The 25,009-nt window shown below is 39.5% G+C and overlaps 1 protein-coding gene across 6 annotated transcripts in view; it reads left to right on the plus strand.

Moving 5' to 3' along the window:
* gab1 (GRB2-associated binding protein 1) overlaps window positions 1-25,009 on the plus strand; it is a 224,125-nt gene that overhangs the window by 139,382 nt on the left and 59,734 nt on the right. For all 6 annotated transcript variants that reach the window (XM_043674156.1, XM_043674157.1, XM_043674160.1 and 3 more), the window contains one exon: window positions 8,178-8,472. In XM_043674156.1, coding sequence (XP_043530091.1) covers window positions 8,178-8,472 — 295 coding nt within the window. The remainder of the gene's footprint in view (window positions 1-8,177; window positions 8,473-25,009) is intronic.

Consider the following 25,009-nt stretch of genomic DNA (forward strand, 5'->3'; position numbering starts at 1 on the left):
TTCGTGCAAGTTTTGGTTGAGCGCAACTTGGGTTCCATCCTACCAAAATATGTTGGCCCCTGACATAATGGTTTCTTGGTTTCTTTGTAGAACTCTCCTGTTTGGTTATGTTTTTGAGTTCAGAATTATTTTCTTCTGTATGTCATGTCGCAATATAGAATCACATTGAATAATTTTCAGAAACAAAGATCAATAAATCAGAATCTAATATTTCAGTGATGTTCTCTCTCTCTCTCTCTCTATATGTGTAACAGAGAAGTACTGTTGTTGAAACCAATGGGTACTAAAAGCAGCACAGTTAAATTGGTTTAGTGATGTATTATATTTTTTTCTTCTGTTTTATAGGTTCCTCCTCCATTTGATGTCCTAACCTAATAATATTAATGTAGCATACCAACAGCAATTTCTTTTTTCCATATAGTCCCTTTTATAATATAGAAAACATTCTGGGCAATTTAGAAGTTCTTGAAATAACATTCACCAAATCAAAGTAAATTTTAAAAGTTTTGACCAAGAATTCAAAGAACTATTTTGTGCAGGAGCAGATAATGCAAAGTTTTACAAAGCAAATTCCAGATATTGGGGCTTTGGCAGCTGAAGGCATGGATGACAATAAGGTGAAGAATGGAAACGATGTGGAAGAAACTTGGTTCCTGCTCTTAGAGACTGTGATGAGTTACACAGTAGGCCCACCTGAAAATGCCACAAGGGATAAGGTGGGGTAGTCACTCGCGGGAAGTCAAAAGATAATTTACTGACTCGCATTTAGAATTAAATACAGAGATCTGTATAAATTACTATTAGTGTGAAAAATGCTTCTGTAATATTTAGCGTAAAAATATATTATGTTCTTTAAATCATAATGTTATAGCCTGACTGGAACATGTAGTTACAACTTGATTTTATCTTTTGAGGTGTTATAATTATGATCCAGTTGAGGTGGCATTTTAGTCGATATAGTGGCAATATATTTCTGCATAAAGTAGAACTTCCTTTCAGGGGGTTTCTGATAGTAACTGCAGCAAGACAAAATATCTTTACTTTCTTAATAGGAAGAAGTGTGTGGATTCATTATTCAGTAGCTGAATGGGTTAATTGGATAGTGGACTAGGTCATGTCAAACTAAAAAATGTCATGCTAGGAATACAAGAAGAGCAATTCCAGTTTACTTTCATTTTGTCTTTGACTCAATTAGTAATACCTCAGGTGTTTCCCTTAAGTCATTTGACCACTATTCATTGTATTTGTATGTGGTATCTTCATTTATGAGAATCAGAAGTGTTAAATTCAAGATTTGCTACAATTTGAAGATTAAGACAGTTAAAGACATTATGACGCTGTGATTATTTTTGGTGCGTTACATTTGTTAGTCGAATGTTAACTATTGGCCTAATGAGACTTATTATGAAACCAGATGATGTGACTAACTCCAGCTTTGACCAAAAATGGAGAAAAGGAATAAAAGGCACAACTATAATATTTAGTTACATGACTTGACAGTACTTGTTTCTGCACAGCATGTACTTGTGTTTTAACCTTTTATTGTAATTGTATTGGTGAAGTAGTACAGTGAAATGCAGTGATTTTGGATTGTTGTGCTGAATGTCCTTGCTTACTCTTTACTGGTTATCTGATAAAGTGGTTTGTGAAAAAGGTGGATTTCAACACCATGGAAACACCAAATAACATTGTATGTAAAAGGAAGTTGTTACTCTAGTCAGCTGAACCAATTGGATGAGCATGTCTGGCTAACAGGTGACAGTGGGCCAATCCAGTAACACTCAGTTCAAAAAATGCAAGTCACTGCAAAGACCGAACAGCATGCAATATCAGCAAAAAACAAGTTTTTTACTGTCTGGCCAATTTTATAGCAGAATTACAAACTGGTGTAAGATGAGGAATGAAAAGCTTCTTCGAAAAACTTGTACAGCTAAATGAAATAAACGTTCAGGGCTTTTACTTGTATTACATGCAAGGCAATTAAAATAGTGTAATTGTCGACCTATTTGTGATTGGCAAGTTCTGTTGGCCAACACATTGATTGTTGGTTGTTCCAGCACATAAACTCTTACCATGACACTTGACTGCATTTTTACAGAGAGTATGTTAAACCTACAATTTTATAGCTTGTTGATGTAGTCCATTTTGATTTGAAATTATTATTAGTGGTTTGGTTTAGGGTGGTGAAACTAATGTTGTTTTGATATTCTTAAGACTATCACTTTCAACCAATTTAATGTAATGTTTCTGTTGATAACTATTGCCAAATGTGCAGATACATGAAATGTTTAATGTCAAACTGGTTATTCTGCATTCTAACAAAATGTTGTCAGGTACAGCACCAATAACTTAAGTACTCATTTTAGTCTGAGCTGCATTTGAACAAATCAATTGATCTGAACTTTGACTACCCAAATGACTTGACTTCTGCTAAATATCTACCCCATTTGTAAGGAAGAAATTTGGGTTTTCTAGCACTTGCAGAAAATTTAAATAAAAAACTCTAATATTACCTTTCAGTTATATACATATGTGGTCCTGCCTTTGTAGCACTGTGCTGCAAAAGCTCTGCAGACTATAATGTGGAATGGCAGTAAATGTTTTTAGAGTGAAGGTTTGCTGTGTAGGAAGGAACTTCGATGCAATGGAAAGGAAATACAGAATGTACAGTGTTAGAATAAAAGATAATTCCAAAGGAACGTGTAAACCGAGCAAGTACTGTATACATTTTGTAAAAATTCTGTACTTAGTGTGTTGTTCAACAATCAAAGAATGTGACATACTATTGAGATGCATTATGGGATATACAATCTAGAACTTACATGTAATTATAACTGCAGCCTTAGAATGTTTCTGACCATTTTATGATGACCCAGCAGATCTAAGAGCAGGTTCAAAGTTATCCTCATGGTCCAGCGAAAGATCGATACAAAATTTGTTTGTGAATTTGCTACTTTCTGCCTTGCAGCAAATTAATTTAAACGCTGGTATTTTAACTGGTGCTGCAGGGAGCTTAGCTAATTGTCTACATGTGTATGTTTTAAGGTGTATTGTTGCTCAACCTACAGTAGATGGACTGATGAAATGGATCCAACATAACGACAGCATTGGCACCTGCTCCATCTCATTAGATTTAGAAACATGTGAAATACACCACTTTCTCTGGGGAGAAGTGAAAAGGCAGGATTGGTACTTTTTACATGAAGGCAGCGGTGGAAATGATGGCAAAGTGCGATGAGAGGTCTCCAAAATTGTTGGTCACACCAGAAGAGTGCCTGCATCTGGACCTTTGAGAATTGCAGCTCCTTGATACTATTGATTAATGCAGTCACCACTTCAGCCCACTGACTGCCCAGTGAGAGGTGTCTCTGCAATGTTACCAGACTCTTGATGCAGTACGGAGCCTGTTTGACACTGGGGAAAATTTATAGCACGAGGGCAAAGTGACCCTTGACTGGTTTCATTATGTGAAAGTGAGGAATCCAGATGCTGAACATCAGAGTCGAAGAGTATGGTGCTGGAAATGCACAGCCGGTCTGGTTTTGCGATGTGTCTTCATCAGGGACGATGGTTCTAATTTCCACCCTTCAACAGTCACCCAGAGTTGGCACAGCATCGGGGAGCATAGCAATGTGGATTCAGGGCTCGGAAAATTCATCCCAAGTTTTTTTTCTAACCATTCATACATCTGCTTTTCACCACAGCAGTCAGTACAGAACCATGTGACTTATAAGTTCGAGGATTGATTTGTATTTCACAAGATTATTGTTTAAAATTTAGCATTATTTGAAATACCTGTTTAAATTTGACTTTCACAATATTGATTCCATCCCTGAGTCCCATTTTCCTGTTTTTTCCCTTTTTCTTGGTTCCATTTGAAAACCCTAGCCTTCCTGGGATGTGGATCCATAGACACTGACAGTGCTAGTGCCTTATCCAATGTCCTCACTTGCACTTCCAGTCGGACTTTCACCTCAAGCAATCGGGAGTGGGAATCCTGACTAATTTTTAACCCTACTCTGGCTCAGAAGTGCTGAGATGAATTGTAACAGCCCACCACTGCTCCAGTTAAGGACAGCAGTAGATGGATCACTTGGCACAAGCCAGGAAACAAACTTGGAACTTTGGTAAACTTGAATAGTTAATTTTATGTATGATGTTTAACTATATTATGAAAAGTTTATTTCAAGTATTTATCTTGGTAGCCAACAATTTTGGTAAATATTAGCCACTCTCCAGGCATGACTAATAAGGAATACAAACATAGCATCTTTACATCTATAATTATTAAATAAAAAGCTAGTTAATAAACATTTTTGAACATGTGATAATTGTATTCACATTCACATGCCATATGTAAGTGTACTTGGAACATTTTTCTGTATTTGTTAGTAAAATGAAAAGCAGTACGTGAATCTGCTTTGTTTATTGCAAGTTTTCTCTGTCTGAATTGCTGCATGGTGGTGCTATGTTGAGTATATATACATGAAGTACATTTACTTAATTTTTGAACACCCCTAAGACAGTTTCTGCCAAATTAGGGCATGTGACAAAGTGTTTTAGCCATTTACAAATAGGAGACAGTTCTATTTGGCAATCGTTAATGAAATGCAGCTACTTTAATTATGGACGACCTTTGGTGTATGTTGCAGAGTGCCTGGTGGAATGCTTAATACTGAATAGCTCCGTGTCTTGAACTTGGAAAAGCCTTGGCCTCTCGTAACTAAAACTATGTCCCCTGCTCACTTTACAGCATTGTACGTTCAAGGCTGCAGTATTGAATGATGCTACACCCCAACTCCCCCAAAGAATCAAGCTGGAAAAAGTCATTTAAAACCTAAGGCACTAACAAACTGGTCTTTAACTTGTGGAGTTTTGAGCTGGAATTCATTTTTAACCTCTCAGTATAAACATTATCTTTGTTTTCTTTTAAAATACTGCTAGAATCATAAAACTATTAAACTTGCTGTTTCGCAAAAGTAGTGCTGTGACAACATCTGGCACCTGCTACAACATGTAATTATGCCCCATGTTGAACACCTACACATGAATATTGTCCAACAAATTGCTGGATAACAATTAAGAGTAGGAGTATTCACACAGTTCCCTCTTGCCCCAAAAAATTATAGATTCCTATTGCCAAAATTTGGCACCCACTTGCTATAGTGGGAACTCACACTTGGGATATTCTGTTCTGTGTGGCTGAATAATATGCTTGGTTTTCTTGCACCTACCTGTTCTTTTAGGGATGAAAGTAATCATTTGTGTTTTGCAAATTCTTCTTTTTCTGTGTTTGAAGGCAAATCTGACTCTCCGCATTACTACCTCCATCATTGGTAAGACAAGGAGGCATGTCCCAAATCCAGGCAAGCCAAAACGGGAACAAGCTGACCTTGTGCTGCTGTCACAAATCTGATCCACACAGGCTGTCCAGTTTGGCCACTTACAAAAGAACAAATTAATCTTCAAGTCATTATTAATTCTTCCTAATGACTAAAATTTAGCAATCGTGAGGTATTGTATTTGTGATACTATTTGTTTGAAATTGTTTCAAATAATTTCAAGAAACAGGCTATTTACAGTTCCAATTGTTGATATGAGATCTCAGCTCTTAATAACTAACTTTACTAGTTATTGGTGTTGTAACCGTGGCTGCAGCTCAACAAACAAAATGGGCCAAGGTCATTGTATAATAAACCATGTTGTTACTTATAAGTAATATCTTTTCAAGGATGCAATGGTGTGTTGTTGTAAAATAGCATGGAAACTATTGCCTCCCCAACCTCAAACAAATCGATTCCTTTTATGACAGATTAGTTGGTATGCTGAGGACCGTGGACCCAAGAGGCCCCCTGGCCCCACTTCAAGTCAGAAGGTTGAGAGTTCAAGGCAAATTTCATAAACTGAATGGAAAATTACAGCTAAATCTCAGTGTAGTACTGGAGCAGGTCAGTTACCAATAAAGGGTCAAATCTCCCAATTTGGGGAGAGTCCTCCAACTTGAGTTGCTGTCACTGATATTGTGTGCATAGCTGCACTACAGAGACTTAAAAGTTCTGATTGTTAGTTTTAACCAGTCTGGATTGATCAGCGAATCCAATGAAGATAGTGGGATCAGATTGCCTGAAACAGAGACTTGGGTTGAACATATTAAAAAGGAAAAACAAAACTCGCCTAACTAGGATACTTGGGGGGAAAAAACTTTAAATTACGGAAATAGTAATTGCAAATGAACATGGAATCTTAGTTTAAAAGTTATAAATTCAGGAGCTACTATATTTGAGAAGAAATGTAGTTGATCCTGTTGTAAGGAACACTCCTACTTGTTGAATTCAAATCTGAAATTGAGATTGGAAAATGCAATAACTGTCCAGTTAGCATGTTTTATCTAGAGAACTTGTGATCTAAATGCATTAGCTGAGGTCACCAGTCTGTGGAAGGTGTGTTTAGGGTAATGTGTTTTTTGTATGGAGAGATGCATGTTATTTTGTTAAACAAAAAACTTTTTCCTAACTAATGCATGTTGTCTTGTATCAATTTAAATGCTGTGGTTGAGGAAATTAATGCTTTAATTTGTGCTGTGGCTTTAATTTTAATAGAGAGTTGCTTACTGTTAGGCTACTGATGAATTATTCAAATTTTACTTCCGTGTGTCTAAATACCTAGTCATCAACATAAATACAGTGGATGTTGTTACCATGTGACTGCATTCATAAAATGAGTTAGTGAGAACATTGAGTGGTACATGGGAAAAAAAAATTGATCCCGGTAGGAATCATGCCTAATTTTCTGTCTCTGACTATAGATATCTATTGTTCCAACCCCTTCTTGCTTTACAAGAGTTTAGGAAAAAGGGACTAGAATGTTGGCCAAAGGGTCCAAGCTGAGAAAAACGGGAAGAAATTCCATTTAAATCTTAAAGTCGTTACTGATGCTAAGAGTGAATGAATAGCTTTTGCAGATGTCATTATTGCAGCTGCTTTGTAAGAGCTAGGCACACCATGATTCCACACACAATAAGAGGTAATACATTTATCCACATAACAATTGGTATATGTGTGTTATGTGAAAATGTCTTTTTGGGTGGGGGGGGTGGGGAGCAAGGGACGGCAAAGAACACGACTGACGGAGGATGTGAAATGTTGCTGGGATGGGACAGTGAATATTGTCATGGGAGAGGGGTCGAGATATGGTAGGTATGGCAGGATGAGAGCTGACTATTGTTGTATGGGGTGTGGTGACCATTGCTGGGGAAAAAGTTGAACAATCATGTTGCAGCCATCTTCTCTTTCGCACTCCTCTTTCAGCCTCATAATCCCTACACAGATCTTTCTGCCACTTTTGTTCCTTCCTGCACCCATCATGCAGCTCCTTCTCTGTCCACATCCTCCTTGTATACTCCTTCACTGTCCCCTTTCCCAAGGACACAGCCATTTTGTAACCACCTCCTCTCCATACACCCCTTTTGCTGTATCCTTTTTGTTTTGGCTCCTCTCGTTAAGTCTGTGTTTAGCTATAAACAATATAATGGGCAGCTTTCACTGAAATTCTGGTGGAAGGGTAAATTTTATAGCGCGGTGAATAAGTGGTTAGTCTTTGGTAAAAGTGTGAATGTGAATCCTGGAATCTTTTAGAAGAATTTATTAACATTTGACTGATAAGACAACTTGACTTTTTCCTTCAGAACTTTGAGTTCAGAATGTTGTGGATTGTCTCAGCTGCTATGGTGACATTTGTCACAGCTATCAAAATGTAAACAGATTGTTCAGAGCAGGATGTTGGATCTAGATTGGCCTGAAACCACCTCAATAAGATGGAATCACCTGATAAAAAGATTTATTTTCTGCACTTTGTAGCTACAAAACATCAACCAGCCTCACACAGAGCTACGTAATTGTAACGTTGAACTATTAGAGCATGACTAAGGTATATTCTAATAGGACTTCTTCCCCTGCACTCTTACTGTGGGCATGTTGGGGTGGGATAAAAATTCTACATTGAGTAAATCGACGACCCTAGAAAAATTTACCGATGTAATGTCAGTAATCGTGTCTCCTCCTTTCTACTCTCCCTTTTAATATTTAAACGGGTTGGTTTCATCAAAGTACTACACAGTAAATTTGAGAATTTTAATGTCGTTGACACTTCAATAATATATTTTTCTTGGTTTGTTTCAGGCATGGAAGAAGCGTTGGTTTGTGCTTCGAAGCGGCCGTCTGACTGGCGATCCCGATGTGTTGGAATACTACAAAAATGATCATGCAAAGAAACCAATCCGTGTCATTGACTTGAATCTTTGTGAACAAGTGGATGCTGGGCTAACCTTTAATAAGAAGGATCTTGAGAACAGTTATATTTTTGATATCCGAACAATTGACCGTGTCTTCTACCTGGTAGCAGACACTGAAGAAGAAATGAATAAGTGGGTTCGCTGCATCTGTGATATCTGTGGGTTCAATCCTACTGATGAGGGTAAGTGCGTTATCTTTGTCTATTTCCAGTAAGCATTGGTTTTGACAGCATAAATTCACCTTATTTCACATAGTTTGCCTCTTAACTAAAATGAAGGTATTCTGAAAATTCCATGACCATGTGAACTTGTGTCCTATTGCAACTTTGGCACAGTAGCTGAATTCCAGCCTTTTGAGTTTGAAGACCATGGCATTCAAGGCCCACTAATGATTTGTGCACAAAATGAAGGGGAACACTGCATTGCAAAATTAAGGAGGATCCTTCACTATTGGAGATGATATCTGTCAGGTGAGAATTGTATCCCCCTCAGTCCACTCAGCTCCTGCAATGCTTCTAAATTATCAGACTGTTTGTCCTACATCTGATAATGGATGAGCAGAATTCCCTTTATTGCATATTGGGAAGGCTGAAACCATTATCCTAGTACAATCTCCATTGACTGTCTCTTTCACTGAAGAGAAAGTGGGGTCTGCAGATGCTGGAGATTAGAGCTGAAAATGTGTTGCTGGAAAAGCGCAGCAGGTCAGGCAGCATCCAGGGAACAGGAGAATCGACGTTTCGGGCATAAGCCCTTCTTCTTGAAGAAGGGCTTATGCCCGAAACGTCGATTCTCCTGTTCCCTGGATGCTGCCTGACCTGTCTCTTTCACTGGCAGGTTTCTGAGGTTTGCAACCTTGCTGTCCCTTTTGAACCTGAAGTGAGCAACAATTTAGTTTATCTGTTCCACCTCCATACCACTGCCCCATTCTGGCCCTGCTTCACCTCATCTTCAGTGGAAGTCCTCATAAATGCCTGTGTTGTTTCCAGACATCATTCCAAAGCAGTCTTGACAGGGGTCCTGTGATTTATCATCTGGATGAAGAGCATTGTGATGTCCCAAGTGTGTGAAATCTGTTATATAAATCCAAGATAAAAGCAAATTATTGCAGATGCTGGAATCTGAAACCAAAAGAGAAAATGCTGGAAAATCTCAGCAGGTCTGGCAGCATCTGTAAGGAGAGAAAAGAGCTGACGTTTCGAGTCTAACTGACCCTTTGTCAAAGCTGATGACAAAGGGTCAGTTAGACTCGAAACGTCAGCTCTTTTCTCTCCTTACAGATGCTGCCAGACCTGCTGAGATTTTCCAGCATTTTCTCTTTTGGTTATATAAATCCAAGTTTGTTTAATTCTTTTTCAGAAGAAGCATATCTCTGATAGTAATACAGTTTTATGAATTATCAGAAAGAGACCACTGAATGTTTTAACAAGAGTAATTAAATTCAAGGTTCCTTTGAGGGTTTTTTGTGAAACTTAGTGTAAGAGGCATTATGGAGTATCTTAATAATGGAAATGTCTCCGCTTGTACGAAAGGGCATCCAGGATGAGAAAAGCAATTGGCTTTGGAAATAAATTACAATGGCAATTTTCTTTAACCAGTATCCATTTGTGTTAGAAATCACTTCAATACCTCTAAATTTATTTAACCATGTTTGGAATTAGATTCAGCTACCTGTATTAAATTGTCTATTAAATTTGCATTTTATATTGATTTTTCCAGGACATTACTAACACCAGTGTGAGAAGCTAATGTAATGACCTTGGTCTGTGTGTACTCATTCATGTCTTCCCTCAAGGTATAAATTTCAGTCTGTAACAAAATATAGCATTTTGAAACACCCCTGTGTTTCACAATACATTCCTGAAAGTGTTGAAATGTTTGGTTTTGCTTCCACACACACATGCTACTTGTGCAGCCTTTTCACAAGTTCATCCAACAAAGGTCTACATATAGAGTATATTAAAATTATTATCTACCTTTCGGATGAGATGTAAAACGGAGGCAATGTCTGTACTGTCAGATAGATAGATATAAAAGATGCCACTATTTAAAGAGTGGAGATTTACCTATGATATCCGGGCCAACATTTATTCCACAGTCAACATCAGAGAAACAAATTATCTTGCCACTGTCGCTCTCTTGTTCGAGGGTGCTTGTTATGCATGGATTGGTTGCAATTCAAAAATCTTTAATTATGAAGCTTTGGAATATCCTTTTTATGAATCCTTCTTTGCCAATTCTTTAACCTCTCCTAGAAAGTGAAGATAGAGGTCTGTTGATTACACTTATTTTACTGAAACTGGCGACTGTGTAGACACTCGTTTCATGCAAGTTGTTCCCTGTGTGTAGAGGGAGAGCTGTGTATTTGCCTTTAGGTACATTTTCTGTAGCCAAAAATTATTTGTTTCTATTTGATAGGGAAATTACTGGAGTTAATTTATCTCTAGATTGTGATAATGTTCTGTCCATTAGTATCAAGTGGATGTATTGAAAACCTATTGAGAACAAATTGAAGCACAGATGCTTAAAAGTGCAGTACCCACTTAACCCTTTCCAGTTTCTGATCTCCTTTCCCTTGTGTCATAGAGCATCACAAGATAGTCATTCTTGCAATACTTCACTCCAAGGCCATTTTTGTTTTGTGACTTATATACTTTCATTAAAAGCTAATAATGTTCAGATGTAGAGAATTCAAAAAAACAAAATCTGGTTAAGTTGTTAATCAAGAACGCTCAAATTTTTAAAAATATTTCTATTTTAAATGTAAGCAACAAATCAAGTTAGAGATATGAAAGTTTTAGGTAAGATTTTTAATCCACTCCATGTGTTCTGAATATCTGTCCCTCACAAACCACAATCACAACTTCTCAGAAAGGGGTCGTTATTTTTGCAGCTGTTGCCTACTGATGAAATTTGTGAGTCTACAAAGTGAGCAGATGTGATGAATCATGCTGAAATAAATTTTGGGAGACAATATTCTCTCTGCTGAACTTTGATATCTGACTGTATATTGATTTCAAAGTTTATCAACTTTTCTGCAAGCGAGGAAAGTCAGTCTCCTATTTAATGGAAGCAAGTTAAATGGCTGACTAGGTGGACAGCCTTTTCTTGGCGATCATGCAAATTGGATCACAAGTGTATTTTCAACCTAAAATTTGAATTGACAGAACCTTAAGAACTTGATACATCTATCTTTTAATTTTAGCAGCTTGATAAAATTAATGGAATTAGTATGTTTGATTAGTATACTTCTATTCATAAAAATTGAGATTCAATGTGTGGTACTTGGAATATAGACTGTAGTTGAAGCCATAAGACACCTCCATAATTATTGTTCATTAAAAGTCTAACATTTGCTTACATGCCCAGAGCTATTATAGTATGCCAGAAAAAGTGAAAACAATTTAACATAGTCATGCAGTGAAAACATTTTGTGTAGGAAGAACAAGGAAATGGCTGTTGATCAGGACGTCTTTGGAATGAGGTCATTGCAAACATTTGTACACTATACAACCAAAACCATGGTTACAGCATTAGAACTTACCATGAACCTTTTGATTATCAATTGAGCTTTCCTAATGTTTGATTAAGTTATTTGCTTACCAGATATTTATTCATCTCTGTAGCCCACAGGATATCCCAGTGCATTATGTAAACAACTGATTATTTTTGAAATGCGCGTTTGTCATCAGGTGAACAGTTTGGAAACCAACTTATGTACAGCAGGGGCTTGCAAACATTAACTAAGATAAATTATAGTTTATCTATTTCTAGTGGTGCTGATGAGGGGCAATGGGAGAATTGGCTTTTTCTTTTTACTTCATGCAGTTGATCCTTGCACTGTCTGAATAAGCAACAGAGTTTTGGTTTAACAGCTTTTCCAAGGTGGTATATCCAACAGTACAGTTGAAATAACTCCAGAGGCCAGTATTTCCTCACCAAATCACCTTTTATTGACACATGGAGAGTACTTGAAACTGATCCAACTCCATTCGAGCAGGAGCTGAGTGAACAGTCTTTGACCATGCGTTTTGTTTTTATTTTCTCTTCTCCCTCAAGAGCCAGATCTGAGTGAGCAGAACACATCATGCACTTCTGTTTATTTTTTTTTCCCCAGCACCCATGTTGTGTGTGACCATGCTGCTTTTATCTGTCAACCATGGCACCCTGATTGGATCAGATTAACAGCCTCAATCAAGGAACTCCTATTCTGAGGACAATCTGGCTGATCTCGTTCCAATCACTACAAAGTAGCCCCCAAGAATTGTACAAAGTGTCAACACAGATTACATAGAGTCATAGAAATTGTTACAGCACAGGAAAAAAACACTTTTGCCATATCTGCACTGGTTCCATGAATGACCAATTCTCAAAGTACCATTCCCTCTACCTTTTTCCATGTAGTCCCATAAAGGTTTCCTGTTCAAACGATTATTCAGTTTTCTTCCATCTCAACTAAATCTGCCTCCACCACGCTCTTAGGCAGTGCATTCCAGATACTAGCCATTCACTGTTTCAAATCATTGCTTTCATGTCACTATTGCTTCTTTGACCAATCACCCTAATGCTCATCACAGTCAAAAGGCTGATCTTAATGTTGAGCCTGAACATAGAGACTGACAATTTGGGCTAATTAATGAAGAAATGTTTTTACCATGGAACACATGTTAGCATAAAACACAATTTTAAGTGAAGAATTACAGACAAGACTTAGCCCAAAATTTGTGACTTTTAACAAAGTGTTGATTAGATTAGATTACATTACATTACATTACGTTACAGTGTGGAAATAGGCCCTTCGGCCCAAAGAGTCCACACCGACCCGCCGAAGCGAAACCCACCCATACCCCTACATTTACCCCTTACCTAACACTACGGGCAATTTAGCATGGCCAATTCACCTGACCCTGCACATCTTTTGGACTGTGGGAGGAAACCGGAGCACCCGGAGGAAACCCACGCAGACACGGGGAGAACGTGCAAACTCCACACAGTCAGTCGCCTGAGGCGGGAATTGAACCCGGGTCTCAGGCGCTGTGAGGCAGCAGTGCTAACCACTGTGCCACCGTGCCGCCCACAATTGATATTAATTGAATCAATGAACCTTGGTTGTTGATGCTAGTATAGTGTAGGCCTATAAATATATAAGACCATAAGACTTGGGAGCAGAAATTAGGACATTCAGTCCATCGAATCCGCTCTGGCATTCAATCATGGCTGATAAGTTTCTTAACCCCATTCTCCCGTAACCCTTGATTCCCTTGATATTCGAGAACCTGTGTATTTCAGTCTTAAATATGCTCAATGACCTGGCCTCCACAGCCTTCTGGGGCAATGAATTCCATAGATTCACCACTCTCTGGTTGAAGATGTTTCTCCTTATCTCCATCCTGAAAGGTGTTCCCTTTACTCTAAGGCTGAGCCCTCAAGTCATAGTCTCTCCTACCAATGGAAACATTTTCCCAACATCTATTCTGTCCAGGCCATTCCATATTCTGTATGTTTCACTTAGATCCCCTCATCCTTCTAAACTCCATCGAGTATAAACCCAAAGTCATCAAACACTCTTCATAAGTTTATGCTTTTCGTTCCTGGGACCACTCTCTTGAACCTCCTCTTGAACTTCCAGGGCAAGTACATTCTTCCTAAGAAATGGGGCCCAAAACTGCACACAATACTCCAAATGTGATCAGACCTGAACCTTGTAGAGCCTCAGAAGCACATCCCTGCTTTTATATTCAAGTTCCCTCAAAATAAATGCCATTATTGCATTTGCCTTCCTAACTACTGACTCAACCTGCAAGTTTATCTTGAGAGAATCCCTGACTAGAACTCCCATGTCTCTTTGCACTTCAGACTTCTGAATTTTCTCCACATTTAGTAAAGACTCCATGTCTTCATTCTTCCCACCAAAGTGCATGACCTCACACTTCCCCATGTTGTACTCCATCTGCCACTTACTTGCCCACTCTCCTAATCTTTCCAAATCATTCTACAGCCTCCCCGCTGCCTCAATACTACCTATCCCTCGACCTATCTTTATATCATTTGCAAAACTAGCCAGAATGCCCTCAATTCCTTCATCTAATCATTAATGGTATAAGGTATAAAGTTGTGATCCCAACATTGAGCCTTGCAGAACATCACTTGTCACTGGCTGCCATCTTGAAGGACGCTTTTATCCCCACTTTTTTTTTCTGCCAGACAGCCAAGCTTCTATCTATGTGAGCACCTTATCTGTAACACAATGGGCCCTTTTATTTTTCCTAGTAGCTTCGTGTGTGGAACCTTTTCAAAGGCTATCTTGTATTCCAGGTAGATAACATCCATTGGCTTTCCTTGATCTAACCTGCTCATTACTTCCTCAAAGAAGATGAAACCAGGCTGACTTTGCCCCATTTTACCGTATATATGCAAGTATTCAGAAATCTCATTCTTCACAATGGATTCCAGGATTTTACCCACAATTGAGCTTAGATTAATCAGTCTGTAATTTTTTTCTCTTTTGCCTTACTCCCTTTTTAAACAAGGGTGTCACGTTTGCAATTTTCCAGTCCTCTGTGACCCTCCCTGATTCTAGCGGTTCCTGAACGATCATCACTAATGCCTCCACTATCTCTTCAGCTAAGTCCCTTTAGAATTGTGGGATGTAGTCTACCTGTTCCAGGTGATTTATCCACCTTCAGACCATTCTGTTTTTCTAGAAAAGAAACTCTTAGTCTTCCCTTATATTACTGGCTAGGTTATCCTCATTTAATCTTCTCCCTCCTCTTTTTGTTGTTGCCCTCTGTTGGTCTTTGTAAGCTTCCCAATCTCTGGTTACCTACTGCCCTCTACCACATTATATGTGCTTTCTCTTTTGCATTTATGCTATCCCTGACTTTCCTAGTCAGTAATGGTTGCCTCATCCTCCCTGTACCATGCTGTTTTTTCCTTGGGATGAATTGTTGTCTCTTGAATTACTCCCAGAAACCCCTGAGATTGCTGTCCCACTGTCTTTCCTACTAGGCTCCTCTCCCAATCCATTCTACCCAGCTCCTCCCTCATGCTTCTGTCGTGGCCTTTTATTCAACTATAACACTGTGACCCCTGATTAAATCTTGTCCCTGTCAAATTCCAGAATAAATTCAATCATATTATGAGCAATGCCTCCTAAGGGTTCCTTAACTTAAGCTCCCTTATCAAGTCTGCCTCATTGTACAAAACTAAATCTAGTATTGTCTGTTCCCTAGTGGTTTCCACCACAAGCTGCTCCAAAAAAGCCATCTTGTATACATTCCACAAATTCCTTTCTTGCAATCCGCTACCAAACTGATTTTCCCAGTCTGCCTGCATAGTGCAATTCCCCGTGATCACTGTAACTTTGCCTTTCCTACACATCTTTTCTATCTCCTGGTGGATCTGGTACCCTGACTCCTGACTTTGAAGGTCTGTACATAACTCCAACTATAGATTATTTTTAAACTTTTTTTGCAGTTCCTCAATTCTACCCACACAGATTCTATATCATCTAACCCTATTTTATTTCATACTATTGATTTAATTTTATTTCTTGTTAATAAGACAACCTCTACCCACCTCCCTTTCTCTTCGATAGAATGTATATCCTTGATTTTTCAGCTCTCAGTCCTGATCCCCTTGCAGCCACATCTCTGCGATGCCCACCACATCATACCTGCCAATTTCAATCTCGCCATAAGCTTATTTATCTTATTCCTTACACTGCGTGCATTTAGATATAACATCTTCAGTCCTGTATTAGCTGTCCCTCTTCTCGTTGCCACTCGTTTGTCCAGTATGTTTTTCTGTAGAATAAATTTGTAAAAAGTGAATTGTCATTTTAAGACAAATGTTTTGTATTGTTATCAGCTATATCTGTTCCTGTTGAGTACACAGTATTTGGAATGAAAGAGACTTAGCTTTGCAGTTGATTGAAGGGAGGGAGAAAATTAGAAGTAAACTGAGTTTGAGTAATGTATTGCTGATAATGCTAACATTTGAATCCTTTCACTTAATGTTTACGCCCAGAAGTTTCTTTGCTGTCCCACTGGGGTAAAACTGACCCTTTGTTCTGAACTATTTTGCTGGTTTTATAGAGTACTGAAGTGTATGTCAGAGATGTGCAAATGTGAGAACTGAGTTGAATAAGCAGTTCTAAATGTAGGGAACACTAATTATTACGAATGGACATTGTTTCTAATTTCAGGAAACTAGAAGTTTAACAATCACACTTGAAACCCAAAATGTCAGAGCTTCATTGAATATATTTCTTGCCACTCTCCAGGTAGGATGGATTAATATATTGTCACTTGACACGTGTGTGGTGTGACAGTCTGGAATATAGATTCACATAAACAATTAGTTCCTAGCTCTTGAAACAGTTTCTAAAATTAGATTATTATCATTGACTTCTTTCTAAAGCTGAACAAATTAACTATCAAATTTTATTAACTGAACTCCTTAAGAAGCTTGTTTTTTTTCCTAAAAATATTATTGCCTGTAGATTTTAGTGGATTTGACATTTGTTGCTCTTGTGGGCGAGTTGCTAGATTGCACAGGTAGTGTTGAGAGTTGCTCCTCGTGTTATACGGTCATGTTTGATTATCCTAAGGCGTTACTTCTTAGTGACATTAGTGTTGCATTTCCTTGTTAGTGACATTAGTGTTGCATTTCCTTGTTAGTGACATTAGTGTTGCATGGCATCTTGATATTGTCTCACTGATTAGTGAAGTTGGTGAATTTTCTTTAATGATCGTTTCTGCTATTCCAGCTTAGATGTAAGTTGAATATGAACTTTGTTCTTTCTCATTGGTACTGGTTTTGGATTCATTGACATATGGTCTTGGAGTTGTAGCTTCATCAACAACTTATGCTAGGTTGCAGCTCTAGATTTTTGTGATTGGACTCTGTACTTCTATGGTTCGGGCATTGAACAGCTCAGGTGAGGATTTAACATGCTTATTGAAATTTGGACCACCACCTACCTGTGCAGTTGTTGTCTTATTTCCGAATGGTTGCTTGAAGGGAGTGTCTTACATGGTAAAGTTGGTTTTTAGTTTCTTCCATTCAATAATTCTACGGGTAATTACATATCAGCATTGAATGATGTAGATTGAATAATCATAAATCAAAGGGTCTTCTTTTGTCTTATGGCATTTCATGAGAGTTCATTGGATTATCTTAAGGTTCCTTCTATAAATCCATGTTTCCTTGAAAAATGTAATGTTGCGGTTATGATTTTGCATCAGTACTATTCAGTGGATCCCTTAAATTCCATGGAGATAATTTGAGTTCCACTGCCACGTATTATTATTCTTTCACAAATCCTTTGCTCAGAAAGCATGATTCCTACATTTTCAGTTATTCCTTAATGTCGCTAGCTACCCAGCATTTTTGCCCATCCCAGAATTCTGCTGCAGTAGGGTTCCTCCTGGAGATAGTGGTGGTAAGCTGCTGTCTTAAACAACTCCAAACCTTAGGCTATAACAACACCCACAGGACCTTTACCCAGCAATAGTGAATGAGTGGTGATGTAGTTCCAAGTCAGAATAGCAAGTGTCTTAAAGGGGTCCTTGCAAGTGATGATGTTCCCATGCACATACTGCCTTTGTCCTTCTAGGCAGTAGAGGTTACAGATTTGGAAGGTGCTGTTGAAGGCGTTAGTGTCATAGCAGTGAATATTATTGCATACACTGCCACCACTGTATCAGTGGTAAAGAGAATAAGTGTTGAAGATTGTGGATGGGGTACCAGTCACCTGGGCTGCTTTATCCTGGGTGACATTAAGCATCTTGAGTGTAATTGGAGCTGCACCCAAGTGGGCAATTGGAAAGTATGCCATCATGCCCTAACTTGGGCATTGTAGATAGTGGGAGAAAGTGAGGACTGCAGATGCTGGGGATCAGAGCTTAAAAATGTTTTGCTGGAAAAGCGCTGCAGGTCAGGCAGCATCCAAGGAGAAGGAGAAGCCTGACCTGCTGCATTGTAGATAGTGGACAGGCTTTGGGGAGGTGAGTTTATAGCTTAACTAGTTCGGCTTCTAGTCGATGGTAAATGGTGATAGTGGTGGATTCAATGATGTTCATACCATTCAACATCAAGAGAAAATGGTTAAATGGGTCTTGTTGGAAATGGTCATTACCTGACACTTCTGTAATGCAAATGTTAATTGGCGGCTGGATGTTATCCAGTTTGTAGTGATTGTAAGAAGGTTAGCCAGCTGGACTTAATAGAATGGGTTTTCTAATTAGGGTTGTTAATCTGGTCCAATCAGGGAGTCCTGGCTGACAGATGAAAAGGGTGGGTGTCCCTTTTTGATTTTCTTAAAAACCTCCTTCTCTGCTTTTGGTTGCACTTCAGTCCCACGCTCCTGATCTTCGGGCACCCGGTACGGAGGGGGAAAGGCAGGTCTGAAGATGAGATCTGTGGGTCTGCTCCTGGGCCTGGCCAAACTGGCCATCAACAGGTCCAGGCAGTGGGCTGTGGAGGGGGTCGTTAGGGCCGACTGCCTGCCCCTCTTCCACGGTTACGTTAGAGCCCGGGTGTCCTTGGAGAAGGAGCAAGCGGTCTCCACCAACACCCTGGAGTTGTTCAGGGAGTGGAGTGCATTATCTCCCCCTCCATCTCTATTTTGATTTAATCCCTGCCCTCCCCTTCACTGTTTGATCTCACAGCATTGCCCTTTGATTTTAAAAAAAAGAAAAGGGTGAGTGAGAGGTAGGCACTGCAGGGAGTGAAGTGTTTTATTTTCCTCCTACTCTATTTTGATTTAATCCCTGCCCTCCCCTTTACCTTTTTTGATTATGCAGCACTGCCCTTTGATGTGAAGGGCAGTGCTTGTCACTGGCCACTCGGGTGTTTCCTTTCTTCCTGCTGGTGGAAATTCAATAAAGATTTGTACGCCTGTTGTTCTTCACTGTGTCCTGCACTTGCACACACACGACATGGGAGCTGGGGAAAAATGAACACTACCGCAGTTAGGCGATAGTGTGAAAGAAAATAAGAAAAAAGAAAATTTAAAAGGGTGAGTGAGAGGTGGGCGCCGCAGGGAGTGGAATGTTTTATTTCCCCCTCTAACTCTCTTTTGATTTAATCCCTGCCCTCCCCTTCAGTTTTTGATCATGCAGCATTGCCCTTTGATGAGAAGAGCACTGCTTGTCATTGGCCACTTGGGTGTTTTCTTTCTTTCTGGTGGTGGGATATAAATGAAGATTTACACACTTGTTGCTCTTCACTGTGTCCAACACCTGCACACACAAGACATGGGTGCTGGGAAAAATAAGCACTGCTACTCTTAGGAGGTAGTGTAGGGGAAGGAAAAAACAAAAACACTGGAAAAAAAAGCAAAAATAAACAGGAGAGTCAGAGGTTCTGTTCACTGAGAGTTGCCTCTGAGAGAGTTGGATCAGTGGTAAAAGGACTGTCCATTTTGTGTTAAGGAGGGGGAATGACCTCTGAACTGCCTGGACCACACAGTCAGTGTATTCATTACTGCTGTTGAGTAAAAAAAAAACAGGTGAGTGTCAGATACTGACAGTCTGGTGCCTGACTCTGTAAGAGGCAGTACTATAGGCTCAAGGACCATTCATGTGTAAATAAAGAGTGACTTGGTGTTGGGATACCACCCTCTGTGGAGTTATTTTACAGGTCTTGCTGCAAACGGATGCTCGTGAATGGCGCTGAACATTGTGCAATCATCAGCAAAAATTCTGACTTCTGACCTTCTAATGAATGGAAGATCATCAATAAAACAGCTGCAGATGGTTGAGCCCGAGGAACACCTACAGTGACGTTCTGGAGCAGGAAACATTGTTAGCGGATTGTTTATTTTCTTTGTTTCCCATTGACTCCGGTTTTCCAAGAGCTCCTTAATGTCATAATCTGTTGAATGTCAAAGGCAGTTACTCACGCCTCTCCTCTGGAGTTCAGCTCTAAGGCTGGAATTAGGTCAGGAACTGAGTACCCTAATAAAATACAAACCGAACATCAATGAGCAGATTATTCTTATGCAAGTGATGCTTGCTGCCACTGTTGATGACACCTTTTATCACTTTGATGAAGAGTACACTGGGGACAGTAATTAGCTGGGTTGTATTTCTCCTCTTTGTGTGTCAGGTATACCTGGGCTTTGATGTTACAGGTTGTGCATGAATACACTTCTGCGATTGATGGCTCACAGTGCCTTGTGAGTTCTCAGGTTTGAGTTTTTTAAGGCTGCCCCATTTAGCAAGATGGTAGTACCTCAACACAATGGAGGCTATCCTCTGTGGAGGATATCCTTGTGCTGTTGAGATCATTGGTGTAACTTTCAAAACATTCAATTTTCAAATAAAAAGGAGCATTGCGTGGCAGCTTGCAATAATGAAATATCATCCTTTTAATTGTGTTCAAATAAATCTGGTTCCCACAGTAATCTGTGGTATGCATGGTACTTCAGTAGTTGTTATCATCTTCCTTCTGCTTCGTATTTGTGTACCTCTGGCAAACATTGTATGTAGACATCATTCTTTCAATGTCTTTGCCTATCCATTACTTAGCTGAATTGACACTTAGCTATATTCTCCATTTCCATGTGGCCGCCTTGCATATTCTTAAGATTTCCCTCATCATTTTAGTTATGATCATTCTAGATCAGGTGAGCCAAACATCATCTGTTAGTGAAATGTTATCACTGAGAAAACAAGATTGCCATATTGTAAAAATAAAGCCAACAATTGTGGATGCTGGAGATCTGAAACAAAAGCTGAAACAGGTGTAGAAATTCAGCAGGTCTGGCAGCATTGGAACTGATGAAAAGTCACCGGGCTCAAAGCATTAATTGTTTTCTCCTCACAGATGCTGCCGGACCTGAAAAATCTGAATTTTTCTGAAAACGTTGTCCTCTTCAACTCAGCTCCAGCTATTAAATGAATTGAGTCTGTCTTCTTCTTGTCACTAGTGCCTTTTAGCCAGTGAATGTCAGTCTGCAGTTTTATTTGAACTTAAATACCTCCTGTGAAATCAGCACCCTCCCAGTTCATCATTCACTGGAGCTTTATGCTTTTTGGCTGTAGTGACAGCCATTTTGGTTTCACATAATTTATTCTCTTTCTCTTCCTCCCATCAGCATTAATTTGGTCGATTTTTTTTTTCAACCTAATTCAGTATTAAATTTGTTTAAATGTCTGGGTTTTTACTTGTAACCATTGCGTTGTATCTTATGGCTCCTTTTAAGTTTGAAATCCTTATCCAAGAGACTCTGAATGCTAGAGCTTGACAGGTTTTATTTTTCCTTACTGCTCTCCATGTGACTGACAGTCTGATCATAATATGATCAGAGTACAAACTATCAATATACATTTTTAATCTGAAAATCCAAGTATTAGTTGCTGCGATGTATACAATTTGAAATAATTTTACTGCACAAAACTATGTAACTACTAATAACTGTGCTCTGTTCAGATCATCAGTTACACTGAAGATTTTAAAGATACAGAAAGCAAAGCAAAGTAATTCATATTCCAAATTAAACTTGTTAAACCCTCTTTCCGACTACACCATTTGCCTTACCACTCCCAAAATGTTAGACGAACTGAAGACTAACCATGTGATCTGTGTACTGTTCCAAGATTTGTATAAGGACTGAAATTTCATGGATCTCCTGCTTCCAGCACTGTTTGCTGACAAATCTTGCACAATGGTTCCCAAGATTGTAGACTCCCAGTTCAAAACGGGCATTGCTAGCATCTTGAGCATTGGGACCTCAGATTAGAACTCTGCTGGTTGTAATATACTTTAACTCTGGAGTCTTGTATTTATAAGCTTTCTCTCTCTTTTAGCTTAGCTATATCAGAAATTCTACTGTGTTAAGAGAGACCTTCTGTTGCTTTTTTTAATTTAAAAAAAAAAGACTTTAGCCAGTGTGCACACAATTTCAACTGAAATCTGTTTGGAAGAAATGTTCCCTCCAAACCAGTTGTGCTAAACTAAGTCTAAACTGCTTGGATACAGAAACACACAGGTCCTACTCAACCCCATAATTAATTTCTGATTTGACTTCTTTTGCTATTGTTTATTTCTCAAGTGGCTTGAGTCCTGATCAATTACTGGAAGCTAGAATTCCCTTTTCAGAAAATCCTGTCTGTTAAAGTTATCCAAAATAAACATGGTTTTGATCTCCCCAAATGTACATCACAATCAATTGACAAGTTTTTACTTGGCACACGACTGCAACACAACAATGTATGTGGCACTCCGGGCTGTATTTTTGCACAATTTTCACATAAATCTTTTTGCAATAAAGATGCCTTTCTTGAAACAGTATGTTGGATAGTCCAACTAGAGGAGAGGCCAAGTTGAACCTTGTTTCACTAATGAGCCTGGCCAGGTGACTCTCCTTTCAGTGGGAGAGCATTTTGGAAACCGTGATCACTTAAGTTGTAAGATGGCTATAAATAAGGAATAAGTCAGGACCTTGCAGAAAGATACTAAATTGGGGGAAGGCAAATTACATCAGTATTAGGCAGGAGCTCGGCACTATTAATTGGGAGGAGCTGTTATTGGGTAAGTCCACAGTTGACATGTGGGAGTTGTTTAAAAGCCGACTGACCAGAGTTCAGAACCAACAGGTACCAGTAAGGAGGCAGGATAAGGGTGGCAAGGGAAGGAACCATTGGATAATGAGGGAGGTTGTAAATTTAATCAGAAGGTAAAAAGTATATTTAAGGTTCACGAAGCTAAAGTCATACAGGGCCAGTGAGGAATATAACGAAAGCAGGAAAGAACTCTAATACAGGGCCATGAAATGACCTTGGCAAGTAGGGCTAAAGAGAATCCCAAGGCGTTTTATACATTAAAAACAAGTGGATAACTAGGGAGAAAGTTAGACCACTCAAAGGTAAAGGATGGGACTTGTGCTTGGTGGCAGAGGATGTGGGCAAGATCCTAAATGAGTACTTTGTGTCGGTATTCACCCTGGAGCAGGATATGGAAATTAATAAGATTTATGGTGGAGCATGCTAATGTGCTAGGACATTTTGAGATCAAGAAAGAAGTGGTATTCAGTCTGTTCAAGGGCATTTAAGGTGGATGAGTCCTCGGGGTTTGATGATATATACCCAAGGTTGTTGAGAGAGGCAAGAGAGGAGATTGCTAGGGCCTTGACTATCCTCACTCGCCATTGGAGAGGTCCTGGAGGTCTGGCAAGCTGCTAATGTTGTTCCTCTGTTCAACAAAGGAAATAGGGATAATTCAGGAAACTGTAGACCGGTGAGTCTCACGTTGGTGGTTGGGAAGCTGTTGGAGAGAATTCTTAGGAATAAGGTTTACATGCATTTGGAAAAGCATGGCCTAATTGGGGACAGTCAGCACAGCTTTGTGTGCGGCAGGTCATGTCTTACTAACTTGATTTAAATTTTTTGGTGAAATGACAAAGGTGACTAAGTTTGGACAGAGGATGTTGTCTACATGGATTTTAGTAAGGCTTTTGACAAGGTTCCACATGGTAGACTCATCCAGAAGACCAAGATGTATGAGATCCATGGTGACTTGGCCACTTGGATTCAGAATTGGCTTACCCATAGAAGGCAGAGGGTAGTGGTCGAACGATGTTTTGCTGGCTGGAGGTCGATGACAATTGCTGTCCTGCTGGGATCTGTACTTGGACTTGTGCTGTTTATAGTGTACATAAAGGACGCGGATGAAAGTGTAGATGGGGTATGTTGGTAAGTTTGCGGATAACACAAAGATCGGTGGAGTTGTGGATAATATAGAAGATTGTCAAGGATACACCCGGATATGGATCAGTTGTTAAAATTGGTGAAGAAATGGCAGGTGGGGTTTAATCTGGCTGTGTGTGAGGTGCTGCACTTTGGGAGATAAAACTTTTAATGGAAAATATATAGTTAAGGGCAGGACCATAACGGCACCGATGTACAGAGGGATCTTGGAGTTCCTCCCACAATCCAAGATGTGCAGGTTAGGTGAATTGGCCATGCTAAATTGCCTATAGTGTTCAGGGCATTAGATGAGATTCCCTACAATGTGGAAACAGGCCCTTTGGCCCAACAAGTCCACACCGACCCTCCAAAGCGTAACCCACCCAGACCCATTTGCCTCTGACTAATGCACCTAACACTATGGGCAATTTTAGCATGGCCAACTCAACTAACCTGTACTTCTTTAGACTGTGGGAGGAAACCGGAGCACCTGGAGGAAACCCACGCAGACACTGGGAGAATGTGCAAACTCCACACAGTCGCCCGAGGCTGGAATTGAACCTGGGTCCCTGGTGTCAGGGTTAAATATAGAGTAATATGGTATGGGAATAGGTCTGGATGGGTTACTCTTCGGAGGGTCGATGTGGACTTCCCAGGCAAGGTGGCCTGTTTCCACACTGTAGGGATTCTATAATAACCTATGAAGTCCATAGCTCCCTGAAAGTGGTCACAAAAGTAGGTAGGGTGGTAAAGAAGGCATATGGCATGCTTGCCTTTATCGATAGGGGAATGGAGTACAAGAGTCAGGAGGCAGGTTGCAGTTTATGAAACTTTAATTAGATCGTCTGAGAGTATTGCATTCAATTCTGGTCACCGCATTGCATGAAGGATGTCGAGGATTTGGAGAGGGTGCAGAAGAGGTTTACCAAGATGCTGCCTGGATTAGAGGACTTGAGGTATAAAAATAATCTCAAAACTCTGGTTGTTTTCTCTGGAACAGTGGAGGCTGAGGGCAAATTTGATA

The sequence above is a fragment of the Chiloscyllium plagiosum genome, chromosome 32 (genome assembly GCF_004010195.1).
Source record: "Chiloscyllium plagiosum isolate BGI_BamShark_2017 chromosome 32, ASM401019v2, whole genome shotgun sequence".
Taxonomy (NCBI): Eukaryota; Metazoa; Chordata; class Chondrichthyes; order Orectolobiformes; family Hemiscylliidae; genus Chiloscyllium; species Chiloscyllium plagiosum.